Source organism: Leptonotus elevatus, chromosome 11 (genome assembly GCF_054856555.1).
Source record: "Leptonotus elevatus isolate MCC_2025b chromosome 11, RoL_Lele_1.0, whole genome shotgun sequence".
Classification (NCBI taxonomy): domain Eukaryota; kingdom Metazoa; phylum Chordata; class Actinopteri; order Syngnathiformes; family Syngnathidae; genus Leptonotus; species Leptonotus elevatus.
The window spans coordinates 19,549,296-19,576,416 of record NC_141249.1 but is presented as its reverse complement, the minus strand read 5'-3'; the positions used below and the strand labels follow the sequence as shown (position 1 = coordinate 19,576,416).

Here is a 27,121-nt window from a genome sequence, read left to right as displayed (position 1 = left end):
ACACATGCAGCTCGCTCCATTATAATGCAAGCTTGAAATGGGCCGCTCGGCTGCTATCTGCATCTGAGTGTGTTCCCCGCTACCTCTAATCTGCTTAGGATAATAAAGGAACAGCGGGGACCTGCGGCTCCCTGAAAGCGGGGCCCGGCCAGCCGGGAATGGCCCTGCATCCACAATCATTGCGAATTAAAAAAAAAAAAAAAAAAAAAAGGAGAAACTCGCAGTGCACTTGTAAAAAAATAAAAATAAAGCCCCCACGGTTTCAATGGTTGTAACTAATGTAGCAAGCCGTGATATCCAAATGTTTGTGGTTAGACAAATCTAAGTGATAGGATCAGCATCGACGTTATGTGACAAAAACAACGAGTCTTAATAGAATAAAAAAAAAAAAATGCCACGGATACGAATTTTAAATTGTTGAACTATAAGGACCACATGCAGCATCATATGCTTCTAATAATAATATAAAAAATAAAAAAAACATTCGAATGTGATCATTTAAGACAGTAAAGATTTATGGCGATTGGAATATGCATGGCATAATAAGTTTGATGTTTTTGCCACTAGGGGCCGTACCAGGCACTGGAGACGCACTAAAAAATAACCAAAACATCACCACTCTTACTCCAACAATATTGTGTATATTTTTAAAGAGCTATACTAAATTGCACTAACACTTATAAATAATAATTTTATTGCCTCGCTAATTGCTGATTGCTTTCCTCTTGAAATGGATATGGAATAAAAAATTTAGCCCAAGGAAAAAAATATATATGTGTGGATACACGGCAGCCGCAAAACTCTAATTAAATCAAAAAGTCATTAAAATAAACTTACAAAAAAAGTTGTGAAAACAAATTTTGTAAAATAGGTTTAAATGAAAAATAAAACCGAGAAAGACGTTTTCAAGGCGCAGTGTGATATAATTATTTAAGTGATGTTTAAAAATGAATACGATACATTCAAATACATTTATAATTTACTATTTTAAAGTCAACGGCACCTCAGAAATAAGGAATTATTATTAATAATAATAATAATAATAATAATGATAATTGTTAAAGGTTTCCGCCGGTCTTTATGATGCCATTGAGCGCCATTCTACAACAGTGCAGCACGACACCCACCCACCAGTGTCACACACACACACACACACACACGCACGGATACACACACTTAACTAACTAAAGGCTTCTCCTGTCCACGCTCCAACTTACTGGCTCTGGGGGAGCGTTGTCTTTCCCTCTCGTCGTGATTGGCAGAATAGGGGGAAAAAAAAGAAAAAAAAAAGTAATCTTCCCCCTTCAAGCGCCGTCAAATCTTCTCCGGCTGCTCGCCGAGCACGACGCGTCAGTTCGCCCGCCGCCGAGCTCCGGCAGCCGGCCGGGCCCAAACGAGTCCGAGGCGAGCAGGCATGCAGCCTCCCCCTCCGCACCAGTCCGGAGGAGCTGGCTTCGGGTCCGAGCGTCGGCGCGCCGTCATCCGGCTCCGCATCCGTCCCCGGCGCTTCGCTTCCGACGTCTGCTCTCGGCTCGCCCTGCAACAAGGAAAGCCGTTGATGGCGACACACAATGTGAAAAAAGGGGCCGATTTAAAAAGGAGAAGAATGCAAGCAAGAACAACAAAAGTCAGTTATAGCAAAGTCTATGCCTCTCCTCTCCTATCTTCCACCCCCTAGCTTAGCCCACATAATGAGCAGGAAAAAGCTTTATATTTTGTTCACTGGGTATTCACAGATAATTTGAAGCCATTGTTTCTGCCACAGATGGTTCTTTTTAATACAATAACGCTGCTCTTTGTGAATAGCAAGCCCACAATAAAAATCTAAAGCGTCCTCCTGAATAACCATTTTGTTCTCCTTGTATAGGCCGAACAAAAGCGCCAGTGAGGTAATGGCCTGCCTTATTGAAAGCTCCAGAATAGGGATTTGATAAAGATTCTTTTCGCTCCTTTTCCCCCTCCTTTTTGCACAAAGTACGAGGCGATGGCAAAGAGAAAAAAGTGAGACTGCCAGAAGAGAAAAAAAAGCATGGTAGGGAAAATTCCGTCTGGCTCAACTCTGCTACTATTATTATTATTATTATTATTATTATTATTATGAGAAAGGTGAGAGGCTGCAGCAATGCCCCTCAAGTGGAGGGCGTATCATAGATTTTTACAATGACGCTTAAAATCCAGCGTAGATTACCCTCCAAAGGTCCGCCGTGCATTTGACACAAATTTCCCTCGAGTTGAGCTCAATATATTTAAAAAGACCCTTCAAACCTTTGCTTATCAATCCCACCTATTTAAGGGCGATCCCCTCATCACATCGCACATTGCATACACTATGAAATGTCATGCCTGTGCAGATGCTAAAATGGAGGCAAAACGAAAGGCCTGCCCCGAGGTTGAAGATGCGAGCCTGCAGGTGTGCCGTCATGGACAAGCGAGCTCAGACTGTCCGCGGTTGATGTCGTTTGTAATTAACTCGTGGTTAATCAATAAAGTGTTGAGCAGCAAGCACAATGGGCGCACAGGATGATCCCGGGCCAAACATATTGGATGTCAGCGATCGTTACAATGTGAGCGCAGCCTGTCTATCAAAGGGCCATAAGTTTGTGTGTGTGTGTGCGTGTCACATATGCGAGGTGGTGGCAGGACCGCCACCCTTAGCCCTTAATTGTGGTTAATCACAGACAATCATGTCATTAACCATACACCGCTAATAAATCCTCACTGCAGCTGTTGATTCTCATCACAAGGACAGACAGTTGCAAACAGTGAAGACAAGTTTGGGGGAAAGAATTTCATTTATTTGTGAAACGGTTACATGATCAACGGCAAATTGGAATCAGATGGCTTCATGTAGCCCTAAATGTATTTTTGAATTGCATCAAAAATGTCTTTACTTTTTTTCCGAGCACATAAGAGAGAGCAATGCCGGATGCATGGAAGCGCTTCGAACACATGGGAGAGTCGGAATAGGAAACATCGACGTGTTGAGAGAAACCTCGCCTGAGCAACCTCGGCTAAGAAACCTCGACGTGCTGACAAAAGTGTCATTCAGTAACTTTCGCAAGGATGCACAATTCTATAGGACAGAATAAAGACCGAGCTAATAAAATAAGAGTGATAGAGTGACAAATATAGGACCATAGCAATTGCATAGCAACTGACAACATTATCACATCATCATCACAAGGTAGTAATTGCATACAACGAGACAAACTAAGAGTGGCTAATACATCCCCATCCTACATTATCATCATATGCGACACCTCGTCATTCGTTATCATCACAAATTACATAGTAACTGCATAAGACTATAGACAAAGAATGGCTAATACATCAGCATCTTACATTATCATAATATGGGACATTTCATAGCAACTGCATAGCAACTAACAACATAATCACATAATCATAAGGGACACAGTAACTGCATAAGACTAGACAAACTAAGAGTGGCTAATACATCCCCCTACATGATCATCACTTGAGACATCTCATCATACATTGTCATCATAGTGGACATAGAAACTGACAAAATTATCATCATACGGGACATAGTAACTGCATAAACAACTGACAGCAAACTGTCAACATTATCACATTAACATAATAAAGGACATAGTAACCGCATAAGCAACTGACAACAAACCGGCAACATTATCCCATTAACATAATACATACATAGTAACTGCATAAGCAACTGACAACAAACTGGCAACATTATCACAGTAACATAATAAATGACATAGTAACTGCATAGGAAACTGACAACAAACTGGCAACATTATCATATTAACATATTAAAGGACATAGCAACTGCATAAGATGAGAAAAACGAAGAGTGGCTAATACATCATCATCCATTATCATCATATGAGACATCTCATCATACATTGTCATCATAAGGGACATAGCAACTGCATAAGCACCTGACAACATCAACATCATAACACAATGAGCCAACCCAAAACAGTCATAACCAGGGGACTGGTAACAAAAAATATGCTTGCAATATCTCAATGTTTTTAGTAAAAAATTACATCTCTCCACCAACCACCAATTTGTGTTATTCCCCAACAGTTCTTCCAAATATATTGATCAGTAGGAAGTATAATATGATTGTCGTATTTTACGTTTTACTTTGACTTCATGGTCTTTTTGAAGGCCGTTTGGAGACTGTGAGTGGCCCCCGGGCTGTACTTTGCCCGGGTTTGTTCTAAAGGATAGGTGGCATATCAAAGTCATTATGAGTTCATTAATTAAATGCACATAACCTTCAAACGTACTTACAAACGCATTCACACTAGAACAAGATGTAAAAAAAAAAAAATCCCCAGCGTTTCATTCCAGAATCAACAGGTGAAACGTCACCGGGCTTCTACATCTGCAAAGTTCGACCTCTGCAATGACCAGGGTGGATCTTGAGACTCAAGGGCAGATTGAAGCAGAGGGGGAGAGAGAGGAGAGAAAAAGCAGCAGGATCGAAGTGCTGCTGGAGATTTTAAGCCTGAGAGACAAACAGAGTGGATGACACCGAGACGGGCTGAGAGGATCAGCGCTCTCACTCTCAATAGGCTTAGTGGGAAAGAAATAAGACTTTGACTTGCTATCTGATCAATCTGGGCTATAGAGTGGAAATCACAGGCATGCCACTCATATTAGGGAAGTGGAGCAACTTTAATTATAAATCCGTCCGCAAGAGGCTACGCAATGTGATCGCCGGGTTGCTAGCAGAGCGACGGACACCATGGGAACTTTGAGAAACATCACAATTATCAGGGAAACGTTGGAAGACTTCGTAACCCAAATCACTGTTAAGTACACTGCAGGCAGACATCATGAAAAGAAAGCGAGCAAAACGCACGAGGTTCATTCCACTTGCTTTGTACTTTTCACGCTGCGGTCAGACTGAGCAGTTCTGACCACACGCTTCCATGTATGGTCAGTTCAGTGAAAATGTCGCTTCGCCATTCATGGGCTTTGTTTTCAACGCTTTCATCTTTAACGCGCCAAGAATGTGTTGGCATAATCTTCTGAGTGGATTGTCTTGTTTACATCTGTTCAACGGTCAACCAAGATTGGTTAAACGTGACCAGATTGACCAGCGGTGTGCAAAGTCAACTGGCATCAATTTCCAGATGTGAAAAGCATTTTCAAATGGATTTGTCACAGTCTACACATGGTCAGGTCAAAGCAGGTCTAAGTTGTGGTGCATTTGATCCAGACGCAGGCAGGCAGACGGATTCTGCGCTCTAGTGATATGTGCGGTGCATGTATTCCATTCGTAAATATGGCAATAGCATGTATTGAATTTTTGGAGAGAAAAAAAAATCATTTAACACATTATTAACTCATTCACTGCCATTGACGACTATAGACGTCAAAAATTCATGTGAACTATTTCTATTAGTTTAACCATTTTTCATTTCATTTAATTTTTTCTGAAAACCTATATTTTTTATTGTACATTAATAACAGATATAAAATCATCATGCGATTAATTACGATTAAACACGCCTTATTTTTATTTTATAAATTAGGCCCGTAATTAATCACATGACTTCACAAATTTTATATCTGTTCTAAATTTACAATAAAACATTTTTTCTAGGTTTTCATACTCTTGTTAGCAAAAGTGGAACTTTTTTTTTTAACTAATAGAAAAAGTTCAAATGAATTTTGGACGTCTATAGCCGTCAATGGCAGTGAATGAGTTAATAGGGCAAAATAGTTGGTCAGTACGAAAAGGGAAAAAAATATCATCAGATCTTATAGAATGAGTGGCAGTCTTATCTCCAACTCAATTTCAATGAGTTGATTGATGATGTTGGATGATCTAAGTCTCATTAGGAGAGCCTCTGAACTGACAAGTGAGAATGTTGCAAAGCTTGCACTAAAGAAAAATACTTTTGACTCGTGCAATTTGGCGCTGCAGCAACATGGTCCAAATTCCTTCTTATGACACGTCTGCATCCCAGATGCTTCTCGCTCGCTCCACCACTCGCTCGTCCCTCTCTTCTGACCACTCTGCGTTTTGTTTACCGGCCAATTTGAATGTGAATGAATCTCTCTCGGATGTTTCTAGAAAGCGCTCTAAGCCATGCAGGCTGCTGTGAGGCCCCCGGCCCTTTGTTTAGGATTACTGCAGCTTAGCGCCGGCTAACAATGTGGAGATGAGCAGCTCACCTCATCGCCGCTAATGAACTGTGGCGAGTTATTTCGCCGTTAGCTAGCTGCCGCCGAGCGGAAACGATACCTTCGCGTACGCGCACACACACAAAATTCCACTACAAATGGGAAACCTAAATTGATCACATTTCCCAAAATGTCAGCACCACTTGAATCTGTGGCACTGACATTCTCCATTTGCTACCGTCTGAGGATTTTCGTCACCATGTATGATGTCAAATGTAAATATGCACATTTTCTTAATTTATTTACAAATGAATGTTAATACTGGCTAACTGACATAATAAAAAAAAAATAATTGCACTTCACTCCCAACAATCAATTTTAAAAAAAATCACACACAAAAATTTGAGTCACTTAAGTGAAGAAAATATGCATGCAATGATTGACCGTTTGGAAACGTGTAAGCCAATATACGTCACTGGGGTAAAGCGGCACTGAGGCAACAGGATGACCAGAACGATTTTGGCTTGGCAAACGCACACTCGGATAGCAGCCGTCCGCACTGAGAGTATGCTGGCTTCTCTTCTGACAAAGAGCCTGCCTGGCATTTTCCAGAGAGGATCGAGGGATTTTTTTTTTTTTTTTTTGGCCTGACCTCCACACGGCGTCATAAAAATCAGTAGTGTCGTTTTTGAGTGATGCTGACAACAAATCACTACAGGTAACTAACAACTGCCAATGTGGAGTGAACATTTTTTTATTTTTGACATTTTTGCAAGTATGTTTGTATGACGGCGTATTAGGGCCAAGTCTAACTTTTTTTTTTTTAACTCATTCACTGCCATTGACGGCTATAGACGTCAAAAATTCATTTGAACTATTTCTATTTCCCATTTTTTCCCACTTTTGTAAACAAGAGTATGAAAATCTAGAAAAAAATGTATTGTACATTTAGAACGGATATACAATTTAAATAATTAAGTAATTAAACAAAAAAGAAAATATCATTTAAAAATTTGAGGCATCAGACGATTACATTTTTTAATTGTAATTAATCGCATAATTTCAATAGTTAACGCATGTCTAATCAAGTACACACAAACCAGTTTTAATCTATGACTGGGTCAGATGTCGACCTTTGAAAAAAAAAAAAAAAAGGCACGGAAATCGGAATGAAGCACTCGTGACATGCAGTTAGCAAAGCCTTGTTGCTAAACCAAAACCCAGAAAATGTCTTTGGGCTGCTGGTCAATTGTAAATTTCGGTTGATCAGATCCGTCCTCTTTTACGTCGAGTTTCTCCTGCCGGGTTCTCTTCTCAAAAGACTTCCAAATGACTTCACGGAAATTATTTTTCATTTCCATTCCACCTCCACTTTGCATCAGATGACATTCCTTTGACCTTTACTACCTTACCAGAGAAATATCTTCTGGAAATTCTTCTTGTTGCTTTTATGTACACATTATTATCTTTGTAGGGTCCACATGTTTGCTCTTGCACTGGATTTAGCTGGCGGAATGTATCTGGTGACAGCTGCACTCATTTCTCCTTTACATCCATGTGTAAAGTGCAGCCTTGTTTTTTGTCTCACTCTGGTGTCAACTGTACTGCAAGACGGCACCTCGAGAACCTGCTGAATACTTGCTACGCACTCTTCAGTATCAGAGAGATGCATGGAAGAATTCATTTCAAGGACTCGGCATGATTAACTCATTCACTGCCATTGACGGCTATAAACGTCAAAAATTCATTTGAACTATTTCCATTAGTTTAACTTTTTTTCCACTTTTGTTAACAAAGAGTGTGGAAACCTAGATTTTTTTTATTGTACATTTAGAACAGATATGAAATTTGTGATTAATCGCGAGTTAACTAGTGAAGTCATGCGATTAATTACGATTAAAAACTTGAATTGTTTGACGCCCCAAATTTTTTATTATTTTTTTTAATTCATTCACTGACATTGACGGCTATAAACGTCAAAAATACATTTTAACGATTTCTTTTAGTTTAACATTTTTTCCCCATTATTGTTAACAAGAGTATGAAAAAAAATTTGTATTAATCGTGAGTTAACTCAGTCATGCGATTAATTACAATAAAAAAAATGTAATCGCCTTTTGCCCCTAATTTTTAAGAATCTTTTTTTTAAATTAATTTATGGCAGTGAATTAGTTAAAATGACACCAAAAAAAGTCATTAATAATAATCGGCGAAGAATTTCAACAATATTTTTCAAATGAATATTTCAAACATCACTATTGGATAACTTGAGGTATTTGTATACAACTCGGCAGCATTTCGCAGCAAACTGCCAATAAATGCAGCAGCAACTCGAAAGGCTTCCGTGACATTCCAACACGCGGCAGAGATACGTTGTCGGCAATGACTCGCGCGCAAACACAAAGTTACTTGGACCGACGTGGTCGTCAGCAGGACGCACAGAATGTCCAACAGACGCAATAAAGTCAAGGCGCCGTAAAGGTTCAGTTGTTTATCTTCGGGCTGAGAAAACTCACACCTCTCTGATAATGTGCGCGTGTGTTTCAGCACTCTCTTAAACAGTGTGAGCCGTGACTTTGCACTCGCCGAACACACGCGCGCGCTCACACACACATCCGTCTGCTTACTATTTAAACAGCACTTGTTGAATTTCACAACAAGCCCATAAAAGACGCAGAAACGTGCTGCCGTTCACGGGAAAATACATTTTGTGTGTTTGTATAACAGAAAGTTGATGGCAAAGAACAAATGGGGGTGCATGGAAGTCAAATTGTGGCTAAACCAAAAGACTAAAATATATACGTAAGCGTTACACGATCAGGATTTTGAAAAAGAAAAAAGAAGATAACCGATCACCCGTTCGCACAGAAGATGCCGCAACATATCTATTTAAACAACAAATACTGTATATTTACTTTAAAGTCAACCGCCACCATTTGTGAGGAACAGACCCACGAATAACTAAAAACTCACGCATAATTAATCAGGTTTCCATTCAATGGTTTAAATTTGTTTTAAACTCATTCATTGCCATTGACGCCTATAGACGTCAAACATTTTTTTTTACCATTTCTATTAATTTTACATTTTTTCCAACTTTTGTGAACAAAAGTATGCAAACCTAGAATTTTTTTTGTATTGGAACAGAAATAAAATTTGTGATTAATCGTGAGTTAACTAGTGAAGTCCTGCGATTAATTACGTTTAAAAATTATAATCCCCCGCCCCCCCTAATTTTAAATAATTTTTTCTTAAAAAAAACATTATTAAAAATTAAAAGAATTATTAATTTTTTTTTTTAAAGGAAATATTATTAAAAGTCATGTGATTAATTACAATTAAAACATTTAATCGCCTGACGCCCCTAATTTAAAAAAATATATTCATGTGAGATTGCTTTTGTAATTCTTGATCAACCGTAGCGTTTCTTTGCTGTTTTCTGTCTAAAATAGCATTATCATTTGCTTCTTTAGCTAATTCCAAAAAGGTTTCTGTTTCGTCGTCCCTCTAAACATACCTTACTTTATCGTCCGACATTGCTTTGGGACTACAAACGCACGTGTGACGTAATATCCGGTCAAAACGGGCGACGTGTTTTCGGTGTTGCCAGCGGTTATTCGCAACAACTCTTTCCATAGCCAAAATTTGCATTTTCCTTTTTCCATACGCTTCCAAATCCACCTCCTCCAAGCGTAAAAACTTTTTTTTCTTTTTTTTTTCTAGCGTTTCCATTCAGTTTTATTTTTGCATTTCTTGAAAATGTTTCATTTTAAAAGTGACAGGTGTGAGTATTGGTCTTGAAAGGGCAACACATCATTTGGAGAATTTAGGACGATATTTTAAACACTGCAGTCTTCTTGTGCACATTCAACAGCAGGATATATGAACATGTATATATAGCAGCTTTTGTAACGCTCTATTATACTTAACTCATTCACTGCCATTGACGACTATAGACGTCAAAAATTAAGGTGAACTATTTCTATTAGTTAAAAAAAAATTCATTTCATTTAATTTTTTTATGAAAACCTAGAGTTTTTAATTGTATTTTTCTAACAGATATAATATATATATATATATATATATATATATATATATATATATATATCATGTGATTAATTACGATTAAACGGCCCTTATTTTTATTTTTATTTAAAATTTGTAATCAAAATTAATCACATGACTTCCACTTGTTAACTAATGATGAATCACAAATTTTATATCTGTTCTAAATTTACAATAATTTTTTTCCTAGGTTTTCATACTCTTGTTAGCAAAAGTGGAAAAAAATGTTAAACTAATAGAAATAGTTCAAATGAATTTTTAACGTCTATAGCCGTCAATGGCAGTGAATGAGTTAAAACACTCTAAGTACTCTAAACAAATCTACATCCACAATAATAATAAAATAAAATAAATCTTTCTAGCATTTCAACCCCTCCCAGGCTCACTACCACTTCAGAATGCTTCTTAGTTACACATCCAGACGTTCATCAAATCTAATCTTTAAAAGTTGCTAAGCGCGTCATCTGTGAAACGCGATGGCTTGAACGATGTTCACATGAGCAGTCCCAACAGCAAATACTTCTTGAATCCTGATCCCAAACAATGGCGGCATCTGCTGCCAGGCCAATTCTGTAATGGAAAGCCCTCTCTCGCACTCTCTCGCTCTCATTCCATGATCAGTGAGCCTTGTTCGCCCGGCCCGTCACTCATGTAAATGAAAAGCAGCGGGACAGGGAGTTGCTAATGTGTGGGCAGGGACAAAGCCAGCGTCGCAGTGTATTGTACGGGCCCCGTGACACATATCCCAACATCTCTCTTACGTGCACGCATGCGTGCACACACACACACACAGAGGCCTCGTCTTTATTGACAGCCCCTGAAAATCAATAAAAATGATCTTGAAGTACACCCTTATTCAGCCGCATCATCTTGGAAGCGGCTGGTGTGGAATATAGCGGCCATACTGTACAATGGTCCAGCCGAGCGTGTGTAATTTCCCATTGATTTCCCCCCGCCGCCACCACCACGCACACTCCGGCCTCCTTAGCCCCTGAGTCACTGCACACAACGCACACAAAAAAAAGAAAATCTAAGTTCATCACATTGGCCGCTAATGCACATTCACAATAACCCTACTTTGGCTTGCCCTCTGGTCAGCCCTTCTTTATCTTTTTTTTTTTTTGTTGCTTTCTTTCTTGTTCATCTTTAATCTTGTGCTTGGAAATCTCTTCACAGGTCACTGTTCTTTCTCTATAATGGGCGACTTCTGCAAATGTTGAGTGCGGCACTTTTCCCCCCCAACTTTTGCCAAGCTCAAGTGCCAATCACTGAGATTGCTAAGTTTCTCACTTCGTATTGATCCATATATATATATATATATATATATATATATATATATATATATATATATATACATATATTAGGGGTGTTAGAAAAAATCGATTCTGCAATATATCGCGATATTGCAGCGCGCAATTCTTGAATCGATTTGATATGCGGCCGAATCAATTTTTATGGGAATATTCAACAAAGCGTCTTACTTAGGGTTAGGATTCACACATTAAGCATAGAAGAATGTTATATTAATGGAACATTAAGCCTTAATATTTGATCTCAGTGCTGTTCAAACATGAAACAGACTGCAACCTGTTTGTTAAATGCAGCGGCTCAGTTATAAGCCAGAATTTTCAGACAAATAAATACATTTTCATACAAATCTTACAGTGTACATGTACAAGTTTACTGGTTAGTATTTTCAAAATTTAAGTAAAAAAATATATATATCGCAATAATCAATTTATAGATTCATATCGGGATTAATCGGTATTGAATCGAATCGTGACCTATGAATCGTGATACGAATCGAATCGCCAGGTACTAGGCAATCCACACCCCTAATATATATATATATCATACTTTTTTCGTATCGATATCAGTATTAGCGATACCGGCCCTGCACTTGCAATATCGCACACCATTAACGAAAAGGCCTTTGCGACCTTACATTTGCTCTCGGCGACCGAATCGTCTCGCACTGATGACATTCCCGCCTTGATCACCGTTTCGATGTCAGTGATCCGATTTCACTCAACCGCTGATGGCGGTTTTATTGTGAAGCGTCCAATAAAAAGAAAACATTCTCGACACCATATCGTCTGCCTGACCCGAAATCTGAAGATCGCGCACGGACAGCTGCCAGTCATCCTTTTGAGAGCGCCCGTGTTGTTGCTTAAGTCTGACACCGCGCCTCAGCCACTCTAAGCCTATTACTGTATTCATTCGCCGCTGTTCACAACACACACACACACACACACACAAACACAAACACAGGCCGCTATCGCCGGGACCTTTTCAGTAAGCCGAGCGTATCCTCGCGCCGTATCGCGCCTCGTTCCGCCAGCAAAACACACTCCACTGTACGTCACGCACCAACACGCGCACAATATCGGGACCGTCTTCTCGCCGAGAGCTGGCGTGTTGCTGTTTGTTGACGGTATCGTTTACAGCCGAGGTGCTTGAAGAAAGACACCTCTCCCGTGGCGTCGCTTGCGAGTGTGTGTGTGCGTGCGCGCGCCGTTTTAGAGTGGGGCTTTGCTGTTTCCGACACCGTTATCAGTTCTATTCCAATGTATTTCTTATCGAGGTGGCGCTTGGGAAGGGAGGCGGGGGAGGGTACTGACAATACAAGCTTATCAAACGTCCTCAGCCTTGATTCCACCTGTCACTCAAGACCAACACGCACACACACGCGGGAGCGCAACGAGTGGGCCTTTTTTGATTGATAGCTGGCTTTGCCAACAAATAAAAAGCCGGGATCAACATCCGTGTGGCCTTTTTTTCCCCCTTACACACACTATGCACTGGCAACACCCGTATATGGACGCACGCGCGCGTGCGTGTGTGTGCGTGCGTGTGCGTCTGAAGTGAGCCAGAACATTCCAGAGTGACAAAGGTGGGATTAGGGATGCATTAGTTGGCCTTGCAGCGAGATTCCTGTCAATAAGAGCGGCCAGAATAAACCGCCGAGCTTCGATAAGAAGACAAAGGATGAGTGAGATAGCGCCAAGAGGAGCGTGAGGGGAGGGAGGGGGGGAGGAAAGGATCAATGGCGAGACGGATGGATGGATGGATGATGCGGAGGATGGAGAGAGCGGATCAATACGAAGTGAGGAGAGAAAGTTTTCACAAAGGAGTTGGCTGAAGATGGTTGAGGGAGGAAGAGGTTGAAGAAGGAACGAGTGATAATGTTGTTGTTTTTTTTTGCTTTAAAATTATTTTCAAACTGCCTTATACTCTCACACGTTTCATTTCATTTCATCAATCAAATACGATGAGATGCGGCAAAATTTCAGCAAAAGTTCGCAATGCTTATTTTTGATGGATGATCTCACATAGGTATTCATTTAACATGTAAATTATTATGGATGGCTCTGCAAAAATACCAAATCTTAGTTTGGCCTGCCCCTGCGCAGATTTAGATCACGCCTCAAGCCGCATTGCACTGGGCACGAAAAAAGAGCCGTATAATTATATATTCAGTCAGCTCAAGTATTTTTTTAAAAAAAATTAAAAAACTTTTAATACTGATGATTTGGAAATTAAAAGGCTTTTTTTTAAACCGCCGCAATTTGTAATCCCAAAACATCTCATAGATTGTATGCTGTTTTAATGATAATTACTTTTGCTGTAACTTCATTAGACGTGATACTTTTACAACATTGATGAATTAGAAATAAAACTTGAAAGGAAGCCCTTGATCCAAATCAGGTGCAGAATAGATTTCAAAATTCTGCTCTCTGGTCTACGAATCACTGAATGGAATTCAAGAAATGCCCATTGAATACAAACCCAGCAGTGCTCTGAGATCCACAGACTTGGGCCAACTGGTCGAACCCAGAGTTCAAAGTAAACATGGTGAAGCTGCATTTAGCTGTTATGCTGCACACAAATAGAATTAGCTGCCAACAGAAGTGAAGTCAGCCCCGAGTGTAAATCCTTTTAAATCCAGGTTAAAACCTTTGCTTTTTTTCAAATAAGTGGTCCTTAGGCAAGGCAAGGCACGTTTATTTGTATACTGATTTACTACTTATTTGAGTATGTTACTTTTAAGTACAAAATTCTAAAGTTATTGCGGTTGCAGGTTTGATCAAAACCTCATCTTGACTCAGAAAAATGTGTAGGTCAAGGTTGGATGAGCAAGTTTTGATTCAATAGGGGTTATTTTGTTATAATCTACGATTCAAAGATCCATTAGCCTACGCATACAGAATGCTGGTGTCGAACCCAAGGCCTGGGGGCCAAATCTGGGCCACCATATCATTTTATGTGGCCCACAAAAGCAAATAGTTTGTCTGTTTCCTGTTTTTTGCTAATTGGATGTTTTCATTTCATTTGGGCAGAAAATATGCACCAAATTTGAAAAAATATTCGCAGAAGATGTAACGGATATTAAAAAAAAATTTTTTTTACTAAATCTCACTCTTAACATAAACTGAGCAATAGTTGTAAACTTCAATATTTGGTTTTCACTTTTGTTCAAGACTTCTGATTTCAAATGAATAACCATCATATACGCATAGCCAACAGCATATTATTTATTGATTTGATGAGGCATTTATACAAAAAAAATTTCATAGTCATAACAGTCGTCTGAAGGCAAACATAACTATGAAATGGCCCGTGACAAAAACTTTTTTTTGTTTGTTTGTCACACCCCTGCTAGAGGCTCAAAAATGAGTTTAGAAGTCCCACCCTGACTCTTGTTAATTAATTTTCTTCATTCATACTCGGTACATGCCTCGGAGCTGTAGGTAACGATATAGACGGAGGGACATGAATACAGAAAGAGAGATGGAGAGAGCGAGCGAGCGAGGGAGGGAGGGGGAAAGGAAGAGCATCCTGTTACTGTCAGCGAGGCGGCTCGCAGCCTCGCTCTCACACAAGGACACAATGAGGCCCTGCAACAAACAGCCACTTAAAAAAAAAACAGCCTGGCAACAGAGAGCAAATTCAATTAGAGAAGTAATTAGTAGATACAGGGCCAGGCGAGCGGGCTGCGGCGACGCCACAAAACAGGATTTAATAGGTGCGAAGAAGAGGAGGACGCCGTCATAATTAAGAGGCAATCGCCTATGCCAATGAATGCCGAAAAATATGCGGCCTCCCCGATGCTCAACTATTAATTCAGTGATCACAAAATATTCCACAAGATGATTAATACAACGTTCATTTTAAAAGACTAATTTCTGAAAAGATAGCAAGACAATTGCGCATAATGCATTCTGCCCGGCATTTATATTGCTAATTAATTTTCTCGTATAATTTATGGGAGGACTCGTCCCCCTCGTTCTCTCGCATGCATGAGTGAGTGTTTATTGCTTCAGTCAAAAGCGCCGCGCCGCGCGAAACGCCTCCTCACAAAACGCCGCCGCTCACCGGCGCAAAAGAAACAAGCAAAATACAAAAACAAATAAAAAATAATACAGCTTCTTACACCTTTCCACCTCAGCAGCCCTGCACACGCGCTCTTCATTTTTTTTCTCTTTCCACTTCACAGTCCAACACAGAAAAAAAGGACAGAAATGACATTAGATGATAAGGAGGTGAAATGAATTAGTAAGTTATTAATTGATTTGCAGTGTTGGGAACGTCACTTTAAAAAAGTAATTAGCTATAGTTACTCATTACTTGCTTAAAAAAGTAACTGAGTTAGTAATTGAATTACAGTACTTCATAATAAAAGTAACTCGCTACCAGGCAAAGGAACTATTTTCACTATTAAAATTTTTTTTTTTGATATCAAATATTTTGGATTATTATTATTATTATTATAATTATTATTATTATTATGCAAATAATTCAAATTATGTCCAGGCAATATAGGGTGTGAATATTTATGTCACACAAATGCCTCACTCCATAATAATAATAATAATAATAATAATAATAATAATAATAATAATAATAATAATAATAATAATAATAATAATAATAATAATTCATTACATTTGGAGTGGTGATGTATGTTCTACCACTGCCAATTACTACAGCAATCCGAATAATAATAAAAACAAAATAAATGCTGGACATATGATGATTTGTGGCACATATGTCATCTATAGGTAATTTGTAGACAATCCTAGACAGTCCCTCCAGGATTTCGTGGGCATTTTTTTCATGATTGTTGCGGGCAAAAATCAATAATGTATAAAATAAATTGCCAATTGCTATGAAATATGCAATGGTTAATGCTATCAAGTCAATGATTTGTCTCTCTTGGGGTGAGGATGGAGCATGGCGGTGGCTTCTCTGCCTCAAAAAAATAAATAAATAATAAAAAATAAAAAAAGCTTGTTTCTTCAAGTTGAAATAACATACGTTCATACAAATGACTGCAGAACACAAGAATAGTTTCAAAGGATTGAAGGTGCTTTCCGCTGCAATGGCTGAGCGATGACATGACTGTTTGTCACCGTGCCTGATGTTGCCGTCGGCTCATCGGTGTTAACGTCATGATCTTGTCAGGAAGTCATTCATCTCAACAATTGCCCCCCCAGAAGCTGCCGGTGAACCTCGCATTCATTTGGTGCCTCTCATCTAAAAAACATCCTTCCAACCCGGGAAAGGGAAGCCAAGCACACAGTCAAAAGATTGACTCCATCATTTCCTGGATTTGACCTGATAGTCGTGAAGTCAGACCTCGAGTTTAATGGCATGTGTCAGGTTTCATGCCTTTAATCAACCAGTGCATCACTGTGTCAAAAATAATTGATAACACTGGGGAGCATGATTTTTTTGTCGCTGTTTTTAACAAAAAAAATTTGGGGTGTGGAATCCAAAACTCAAATATGAAACATACTGTACTTGACAGATGTGCTTGATGTTCTATAAAAATGTCAAATTCAATGAAATATGAAAGAAAGTATACCTGCAATGTTTATTTACCTCTTTTTTTTTTTTTTTGCAGCTCTTTTTACTACAGTCTTTCTACAGCTCCTCAGTGGAATTTTGGAGTAAAAACTTGACATGCTAGGGGGAAAAAACTGCAATTTTGGAATCAGCATGCCAACTTTAGCTTTAATCAGCATAAAAAAAAAAAATGTTAATACTTTTTTTTCCGGAACATGTCTGACTCCATGTGTCCTCATGAAGATTGGAAGTACATTCATGAAAACAGATTTATGAAAACAAGTGCATGCGCAAACTTTGGCGAGGATGAATGAGTAGAAGAACCTTAGCTCACTGTTTTCCTATTGGCGAACTATATTGCAATTGGATACATCATATAATATAAATAGTCGCTGGAAACGGCTTATTTTGATTCCACAGGTCAGTAAAACTATTCTCACATTTTATTTCCTCTCTTGCTTGGAAATGAAATGCAAAGGACCCAATGTGAGGTTGTGACCAAAACGGAATTTTCCACAACCGCATTTAGTTTCTCAGGCTGAAGTAGACCTCCATATGCAGAATTTGCATATTCATCTGTGACAGTTGGGGGTTATTTGGTGCCCCATTTTGGAGCGATGCGAGCGAAAAATATCCACTTAACCATATCATCTTGACTGATCGCGACTCATAAGCCAAGCAATAGGCTGAGAGGGGAGGATAACACTAATATGGCCTCCGATTTCTATGCAGGACTAGTTAATGCCATTCAACTGGCGAAGGTAGCTGATGGACTGGCGAGCGCAGCCAAGGAAGGCAAAGAGATGGACATTAAGTGGCCTTCGGAGTCCGCGGCCGCCGCTTTAAGAGCCAATTACCAGTCTAATGGAGTTAATGCCGGCCACGAGATGAGAGGAAAGCGGATAGCGGGCGCGCATGACAGTGAGACAAACTGCAGCGGCGGGAACGATTAGTATTCGCTAATCTGATGGCAAAATCATCAAGCATCAAAACATCCCGCAACGCATCAGGAATGAGACTTAGGGAAGCAAGGAAAGATGGCGCGGGGCACGCGGAGATCTCGCTTCTCGTGATCCGCGGCGTTGGAACGCAGATTACAAGTGTGATCTCCGGGCTTATAAACGATTTAGCCAATTACCGACGTTATCTAAAAAAAACGCTTTAATTTGCCATTCAGAGCTGCAACAGGGGCCCCTCCGAGCTGTCAATGAGGGTGATTAGAGCCCCGATTGCGGCTTCGGAGGGCCCAAACATCTGCTGCCAGAGTGACTTGGAGATGTCAGCGCGGGAAAAGAGCTCCTCTTCACAGCCTGCCATCTGATTAGCAAAAGAGAAGACAGGGAGGAGATAAAGAGGACGAGAAGCGAGTGGAGGGAAGAAGTGGCAAGACCTGAGTTGGTCGCCTGCCAGCCAGCCAGCGCGGCGGCGAGGAAGGCCCATCTGTGTGCCCTCACACTAACTCGAGGCATGGCAGATGCAGAAGCAGATTGATTTTCATTCAGCTGTCACGATGCCCATGCGCAAAAAAAAAACGCACGTGCGCGCACACACACACAGCAAATGACGGCGTTTGAAAGCCCCGTCAAGTACCCGGGCTGCTGTTGGCTGTCACTTTGCCAAGCTTTTTCTCTCCTTCCTGTCATTTCCTCAATTCTCCAGCCCTCCCCTCGCTCTTCCCTCCGCCTGTCTCCCTCAACGAGCGCGTGCAAGCGCGCCATCTCAACGCCACATCTGCTGCTCAAATTAAATCATTTACAGTCCATAGAGAGACGAGACGTTTAGTGACAATACAGCCGGTGGGGAATCAGTGCGCTTTTATCTTATGCGGCTAACGCGATCGTCTCGACTGGCATCTGATTAGAAGTCAATACAGACACTTTTTTTTTTTTTTTTTTTTTTTTTTTGCAGCACGCCGTAAATGAGAGGATTGAAGATGTAAAGGAGTGAGCTGATGTGCCGGAATGGCCTTTGACTCTTTTGCGTCTCCACTAACGTCTGCACTTTGTCAGGTATCAATGTTGGCTCGATCACCGTATTTAATAAAGTCATCTAAAATTGTATTAATAAATCGTAAAGCGTTATACAAACCGGGATGCAGATCCTGATGTCAATGATTGCAACTATTTAACATGACATAACATTTACACACAGGTCCGGTTGTTTAAAACTCGGTTGTATCTTAACCAACCGTTAACCGCAGTAACTAAATTGAAATGAGTCCTACTTTATCCACATTTTAAAACTCTTTTATAAAGTTGGGAAAAATAACACTTCATAGATTATTTTCAATTTATAAGACGTGACTGTGATCTATTTGGACATTTCAACCTTTTTACAAAATGAAGTCCAAAAAATATCGGTGAACATCACGTCACTACTAATCACCAGGAAAATTTTCTCTGTCCACAGTCACTTGAATAACAATCTAAACTTGGATTCAATCAGACATAATAATACAGATGTAAAATAGACGTAACAAGCCCAAAAATAATGAGCTCATGGAGTTATTCAGAGGAGTTGATTTTGTCCGTTTTTCAGTCATTAATTTAAATCATATATTGACAGAAGCATATTACATCCATGTGATGCAAATCAAGAATATCTGTAAAAACAAACACATGAATAAATAGATAAATAAATAAATAAATAAATAAATAAATAAATAAATTAATTAATTGATTTATTAATTAATTAATTAATTAATTAATTAATTAATTAATCAATCTGTTAATTTTTTTCCTTAGGAGTGCTCGGGATCATCTGGCTATCGTTTTTTTTTTTTTTTTTTTTTTTTTTTCAAAAGCAGCAATTGTGGGATATCTTAGTGCTAAACAGTTAGTTGAACCCATGCGGTTAACATTGACTGTGCTGTTAACTAACAACGTTTTGAACAATCCATATTTAATGGTCGGTTAGCTAACATCGGGCTAAGAATTTAACCGACCAGTAGAGGTTAACCAGTGGTTAAAATAACCGAAAACTGAACAATTGGGCCGGGATAGTTAATATGCTTAAAAGTATTGCCATCCTATGCATGATTGTTCCCAGCACAATAAGTGAGACCCAAAAGTCTTCATTAAACTGGTCAATTGGAAGACGAGATGCCAAAAAGGTGATTAGCGAATTGTCAACTTCAAGCTTTAAACTGTGAAGTGGACTGTGGAGTAACAAAGTTGACTCGTCAACTGGTCGTCTACTTTTTTCTGAGTTTGAAATGTTGTGGAAACAAATCCAGCCATCCCATTAAACAAAAATAAAGTGATCCCAGCAGAGCGAAAGCTAACCAATGATCAACCCCAGCATCAGGACTTGCATGTACATCTGGACATTCCGTCTACAAATCTATCACAGTTCTAAATACTCAGAGCAGGTCCTCATTAACAAAATGGAGGTGTATGTTGCTATGGAGAAAGTACTTCAAAAGCCTAGAATGTACCGGAATCGACCCAATCTCTATCAATGCGTTCAAGGACAACCACACAAGTGGTTGTGTTTCTCCATTAGAAGGTTATTTTTAAAAATTCAAGATACAATACACTGCATTCCCATTAACTCGTTCACTGCCATTGACGACTATAGACATCAAAAATTCATGTGAACTATTTCTCTTAGTTTTTTTCCCATTTTTTATTGTACATTTATAACAGATATAACATTTGTGATTAATCGTGAGTCAACTATTGAAGTCATGCGATTCATTTTGATTACAAATTTTAATCGTCTGACGCCTCTCATTTTTAATATTTTTTTTTAAATTAGGGGCGTCAGGCGATTACATTTTTTAATTGTAATTAATCACATGACTTCACTAGTGAACTAACGATTTTTACAAATGTTATATTTGTTCTGAATGTACAATAAAACATTTCTAGGTTTTCATACTTTTGTTAGCAAAAGTGAAAAAAAATGTTAAACTAATAGAAATAGTTCAAATGAATTTTTGACGACTATAGCCGTCACTGGCAGCGAATGAGTTAAATGGCGAAAATATACTTCACATTGTGACAGTAAAAACACTGAGAAACATAAAATACCTCATTCTCTTCTAATGAAATTGTGCTTTCCTGTGCTGCCCTAAAGTTTCAAATTCAAGAACCATGCCACGTTTTGTTTCGCTCCCCGCAAGAATGTGTCATTGAAGGACGTGTGATAGAAAGCTGTTGACCAGCAGCCCAGCCTGGGAATGGACTGACTCTTGCGAAATCCCTCCCAAATATCAGAGTCGTGCTCATCCATCATTATAGCCAGACAGCACGGGCCTTTGTTTGTCCCCTTCTGGCCCGCACTGGACAAGTCTGGATGGCTACTGGAAGGACTGTAATGTGCGTATGAGAGAAGAAGGAAAGACAGAACGCTGAAACTGTGTCAAACAGTGCAAGTGTGTGAGTGTGTGTGTGTTTGTGTGTGTGTGTGTGTCAGGAGCCAGTTGACCCGGTGTCAATTAGGGAGCCCGTATCGTTCCATTCCCTAGGGCGAGGGAGACTGAAACATTAAATCATTTCATTCATTTGGACTGATCATGCTGTTTTTTCCCCCTTCACGTGCCTGAAAGCTTCGGTTGCGTGCTGCTTTTCAGACATTTTTGTTTAAAAAAAAAATAAAAATGTCGCTTGATTGTAAGCAGTGACAACCCAAAACAACACCAACACACTGTATTTTATAAAGTAATTTTAGTCCAAAGTAGTTTACAAATGATGGACATATCAGATATTGTCTAATGTTCGATATCATGCTTTTAAGATCAATTTGACTGTTAGATTAAAATGTGATCTCAAAACGAATAATTTGATAAAAACTCCTAGTATGTACTGTTTTCATTCACACTTAACCGCAGGTTCCTAAAAAAAAACTAGTAGAATAACGAAATTCAAATGGTTGCCGCTACACACGCTTAAAATCATCGGAACTAAATAAGTTATTTGGTCTCATCAGACCACAGGACATGGTTCCAGTAATTCATGTCCTTCTTCAGATTGTCTTCAGCAAACTGAGGCTGACACTGAGCATGTGCACTCGGCTTCTTTGGCCGACCGTGGCGAGGCCTGTTTCCGAGTGGAACCTGTCCTGTCCAGTGTGTTGAAAAACGTCTTCAAGCCTCGGCCATCTTTGTGTAGAGCAACACTTCTTCTTGTGAAATCTTCAGAGTTATTTTCCACGAGGCAGAGAAATGGGGCTCGGGTTTGGACTCGTGAGAGACTTAAGTTACTATTTCTTGAGACTTGCAACATCGACTTGACCACTAAAGACGCGAGACTTGACTCGGACTCTTCGTTTGGGACTCGTCAAAATTACAAGTCTATGGTGTGGCTTGTCTATGTGTGTGTATGCCGGCTCGTAAGTTGTCCCTCTCTCTCCCTCCCTTTCCGTGCACCCAAGACTTGACATGGACTTGGAACCTATAAACTTGGATTTGACTTAAAACCTGAAGACTAGGACTTGACTTGGATTTGTGGGTCAAAGACTTGAGACTTGACATGGACTTGGAACCTATAGACTTGGACTTGACTTGAAACCTGAAGACTTGGACTGAACTTGACTTGGATTTGTGGGTCAAACACCTGAGACTTGACTTGGAACCTAAAGACTTGCACTTGACTTGGATTTGTGGGTCAAACACTTGAGACTTGACTTGGAACCTAACTTGGATTTATGGGCCAAAGACTTGAGACTTGACTTAAAACCTGAAGACTAGGACTTAACCTGGATTTGTGGGTCAAAGACTTGAGACTTGACATGGACTTGGAACCTATAGACTTGGACTTGACTTGAAACCTGAAGACTTGGACTGGACTTGACTTGGATTTGTGGGTCAAACACTTGAGGACTTGACTTGGAACCTAACTTGGATTTATGGGCCAAATACTTGAGACTTGACTTGAAACCTAAAGACTTCGACTTGACTTAAATTTATGGGTCAGAGACTTGTGACTTGGAACCTAAAGACTTCAACTTGACTTGACACCTAAAGAATTGTACTTGCCTTGGATTTGTGTGTCAAAGATTTGTGACTTGACACTTAAAGACTTGTGACTTGACTACGACTTGGAACCTAAGGACTTGGACTCGACACCTAAAGACTTGGACTTGACTTCGATTTGTCGGTCAAAGACTTTAGACTTGACTTGCACTAGTCCTTCGAGACTTGTGCCCATCTCTACCACGAGATGCCATGTTGAACTTTCAGTGACCAGTATGAGAGAATGTGAGAGGTGTAATACCAAATTTGTGTGAATATGATGACATGTCAATCAATGTCAAGTCAAATGCAAATGCAAATGTTGGCAGCATGGTGGACAATCGGTTAGCGCTGCTGCCTCACAGTGTAAAGGTCCCAGAGTTCAATCGGACCACTCTTAACACTCTTGACTTTTGGCTTTTCTGGTTCCATGCCTTGCGGATTTTCCCAGGCTTCCTTGACTAAGGTACTGACAAAATATCTGTATTCGGTCCAGTTTCTGTTAACTGCTCCACAGGTTGTACTTGAAAATGTTAAAACTTTGTTTCAGTGTTTTTTTGCATTGAAAAGTCTCAGCCACATTATAGCAATGATATTACTGCAAATTCTGATTTAGTCTTAAATCCTGTGGTTGTGATTGCTGTTTGCTGGTGGCATACACCAAATCAGCTTTTCTATAAAACCCTCTCTGACAAAATGTGACAAACTATTGTTGTTCTTTGTCTCCATATCACTCTAATCCTCTTTTTGCCTCTCTTCCTCCCTGCATCCCACCATCATCCTCCCCAAATGCAAGAAAATGCCTCAGTACTGACCGCTGTCAACACACACACATTTACTGGGGGGGGCTAATCTGTGTGGTCACACTTTGCACATGTGTCCGAGTCCATGTTGTAACGGGGAGCGGGTTTGGATCGCGTTGGGGTTTTGGCACCTGGGAATTGCGAGCACGCTTGTGCCCGCGTCACGCAGCCTCGGTCGGACTTAGCAGAGGAGCCGGCCGGATTTGGATATTCGCATCACATGCACGCATGGTGCATGTTGGCCTATTCTCAGGTTGACGTATGTCCCCGCGTTTGCGTTTGGCTGCTGTTGTAGGTATGCTGCGGATCAGTTTAAGCCTTCCCAGACCTATTGTTGTGCAAAAGCCCCCTCTTCGCTCTCTCATCTTTTAGAACCTCTTTGTTTGCTAATGCATATAGCCATGCTTCCGCTAATATGCAAATGCACTGAGGTCTAATACACAGTGTTGCCAGCAGAACAACAGTGCGGCACCATCACTCACTTTTTCCTATTTCAGCCAAATGGAAAACATTTGCTGCGAACAAAACGGAAAGCATTCATAGAACTAACATTTTTGCTGTAGTTGTGTTGACGGCGGTGTTATGAAAGTAGGCATTAATAACGTAACGTTTTAATGGCGGGAACAGAGACTATAAGCTGTAGACAGGGGGGGACATTTGCTGACCCATTTCTATTATGCCAATTTTTTTCCTGGTATTCCTTTCATAAAATTCAATATCATTTTTTTATTGAGAGGCAGCACAGTTAGTGGTTATCATGTCTGTCTCAAAGTTGGGAGTTTGTTGGTGTAGTCAAGGTCTTCCTATGTGGATTCTACATGTTCTGTCTGTTTTTGTGTGTTTTCTTCACGTGGTCCAACTTCCTCCCGTATTCCAAAAACATGCATATCTGTTATCTATATGCACCATGCAACAGACTGGCAACTATTAAAACTTCCTTTCCGTTCGGATAAGAAAAAAGCTCTGAAGTTGGAAAGTTGAATCCCGTGATGCTGTAGTGCTTTTAACTCCCAAAAACGTATAAATACTCTCTATTTTTGATGTTTTAAGTGTCCCAAAGACGTATTTATATGTTTTTTTTAAATGCTAGAGCATACAGAAGGCTTTGATGCAGCCTCTCAACTGCAGAGAATGGTTGAAGAAATGGTAGTTATTACAAAAACGGCCAGCAGGTGACAGCAGAGCAAAAGAGATCAACCAGGACCATGTTGAAAAAAGCTAATTTACCCCAAGTTCTAAACAGATTTATGAATAACGATGAAACTTAGCCATATTCTAATGCTAATTACTGCAAAACGGAAAAAGATAGAAATGTACTTTTTTCTGATGAAAGAAGAGGCCTTGCAAAATCAGTCAAAATCCAGTAAAACAGCCGGGATGCGTCAGTGAAAATGGTTGGGAGTGAATGAGTTAAATGTATGCATTTAAATAGTGTGAAGCAGTGTAACACTTGAAATAAATGAAGGCAGTCAGGATTGGATATTTTTTTGTGCACAATGTGATTGATTTCTATTAGCTTGATGCCTGTCCCCAATTTCCAAAATTCCATCTATACCACTGACTGTACTACATCCTACTAGGGGTGTAACAAAAACCGGTTTAAACCGGAAAATGATTTCTGGATTTAAATCAAATGCATCAAATCAAACCGAATCGTTCCACTTTGACATATGTTGAGATACTTATCGAGTCATACCATATCGAACCGAATCGTAATCCTACAAGAGTCGAACCCAATTGAATCGTTCCACTTTGTATGTATACATACATACATACATGTACAACACATACACCCTGCCAGTAATCAGATCCCCCGCTGGCCGCTCTACAGCTCTGGCTATACCACAGCCACTTTCTTTGCCAATTCTGGAACATTACAACTAACAAATGATCTGGAGCAGAAACATGTTACCGCTAACGTGAAATGCAAGAGACCCAACAATGTGATCCTCCCAGCAAAGTTTTCTTCATCCGAAGTACCTGTCACTCAGCTCTATTAGCCTCTTCACCCCCATCTATCCATCTTTTGCTTTTGATAAACCATCAGGCATCCAAGGACGGCCCCGAGATGGAATATTATGCGCTCTTTTGGCCAAAGCGGGCATCACCTAAAGGATGCGGATAAAGGCCTGAGTCCGTTCTATCTGTCTGCCTGCGTCTGTCTCTCCACTCGCCGCATTAAGCTGATGTCCGGCTTCTTTTCAGACCCAGCCACTCTGAACGGTCACAGAGAACACATTATTCTCCCCCCCCCCCCCCCCCCCCAGCCTCTAAACCCACTGATGAGCATCTGTAACGGCCCACAGGCGATACACTAAGAAAGTGTGCGAAATGGAGGGATTGAGTGGGGCAAAGAGAGCGAGCGAAAGCGACTTGAGGGTGAAGGAGGGAAGGGACAAAAGGAGGAGCGAGGCAAGAGAAGGACAGAAGGATGCTGATGTAGTCAGAGGACACACAGGAGGAGATGAGCAGGGCGCGGAAAGGAGGCCGAGTCTTTAGGAGGAAGCCAGGCGGCACTAAGCGTCTCTGTTGCTGCCCAGTCAGGCCTGCCGTCCCCGAGGCCACCGAAATCATCCTCCTGCATCCTCGCACCACATCGCTCCTTGACTGCTGGCTGACTTTTCCTCATCTTGACATCGACATTTGGATTGCTGTACTTGCAGGGACTTTTCAGAGGACACATTTCAACCAATCAAAAGTGAGAGTTATGTCACATGTGACCTGACATGTACTCAAAACTTCGGCCCCGTCCAGACGGAAGCAAAGCCGGCTTCGTTCCTCAAACAAATCCCGTGCACGCAAAAGCATTTCAAGACTTTCGTGTGTCCAAAAGAAGACGCTGAGGACGTTTAACGGCTGTAATGTATACGCCAAGTCTGGGGTGGCGCTGTAGCGCAGCCACAGGGAATTAACGGAAAGCGTAGAAGAAGAATCGGCGAAGAAGATGGACACTTTTATCGCAACCTACAGAACAAACATGGCTTTGCATGCATCGAAACAACATGAAAAAGACGAACACAGGAGAAGTGACAATGGCGGGTGATTCAAGCACAACACCGCTTGTTGAATGTGGGAATAAAGAAGCTCAATATTTTGCTGCAAAAGCAAAGCTATAGCATCAAGCTATCCGCCATTGTTGTTGACAGACTGACGGTTCGCACGCAGACACGTACGTCATCGAGCTGCGACCAATTGGAGGAGTATCCTGCATAAGGTGTCCAGACGGACGTGTACGGGGCACGTATTGAAATCTTCCCACTCTGGAACCCGGTTACAAAAGTGATCGGTTTCAAAGTCCGAAACCGCGCCGTCCTGTGGA

The 27,121-nt window shown here is 40.4% G+C and overlaps 1 protein-coding gene across 2 annotated transcripts in view; it reads right to left on the bottom strand.

Moving 5' to 3' along the window:
• The window catches only part of sox2 (SRY-box transcription factor 2), a 36,503-nt gene that overhangs the window by 4,142 nt on the left and 5,240 nt on the right, over positions 1–27,121 (bottom strand). For both annotated transcript variants that reach the window (XM_086089060.1, XM_086089061.1), the window contains exon 2: positions 1,218–1,537. In XM_086089060.1, coding sequence (XP_085945186.1) covers positions 1,218–1,537 — 320 coding nt within the window. The remainder of the gene's footprint in view (positions 1–1,217; positions 1,538–27,121) is intronic.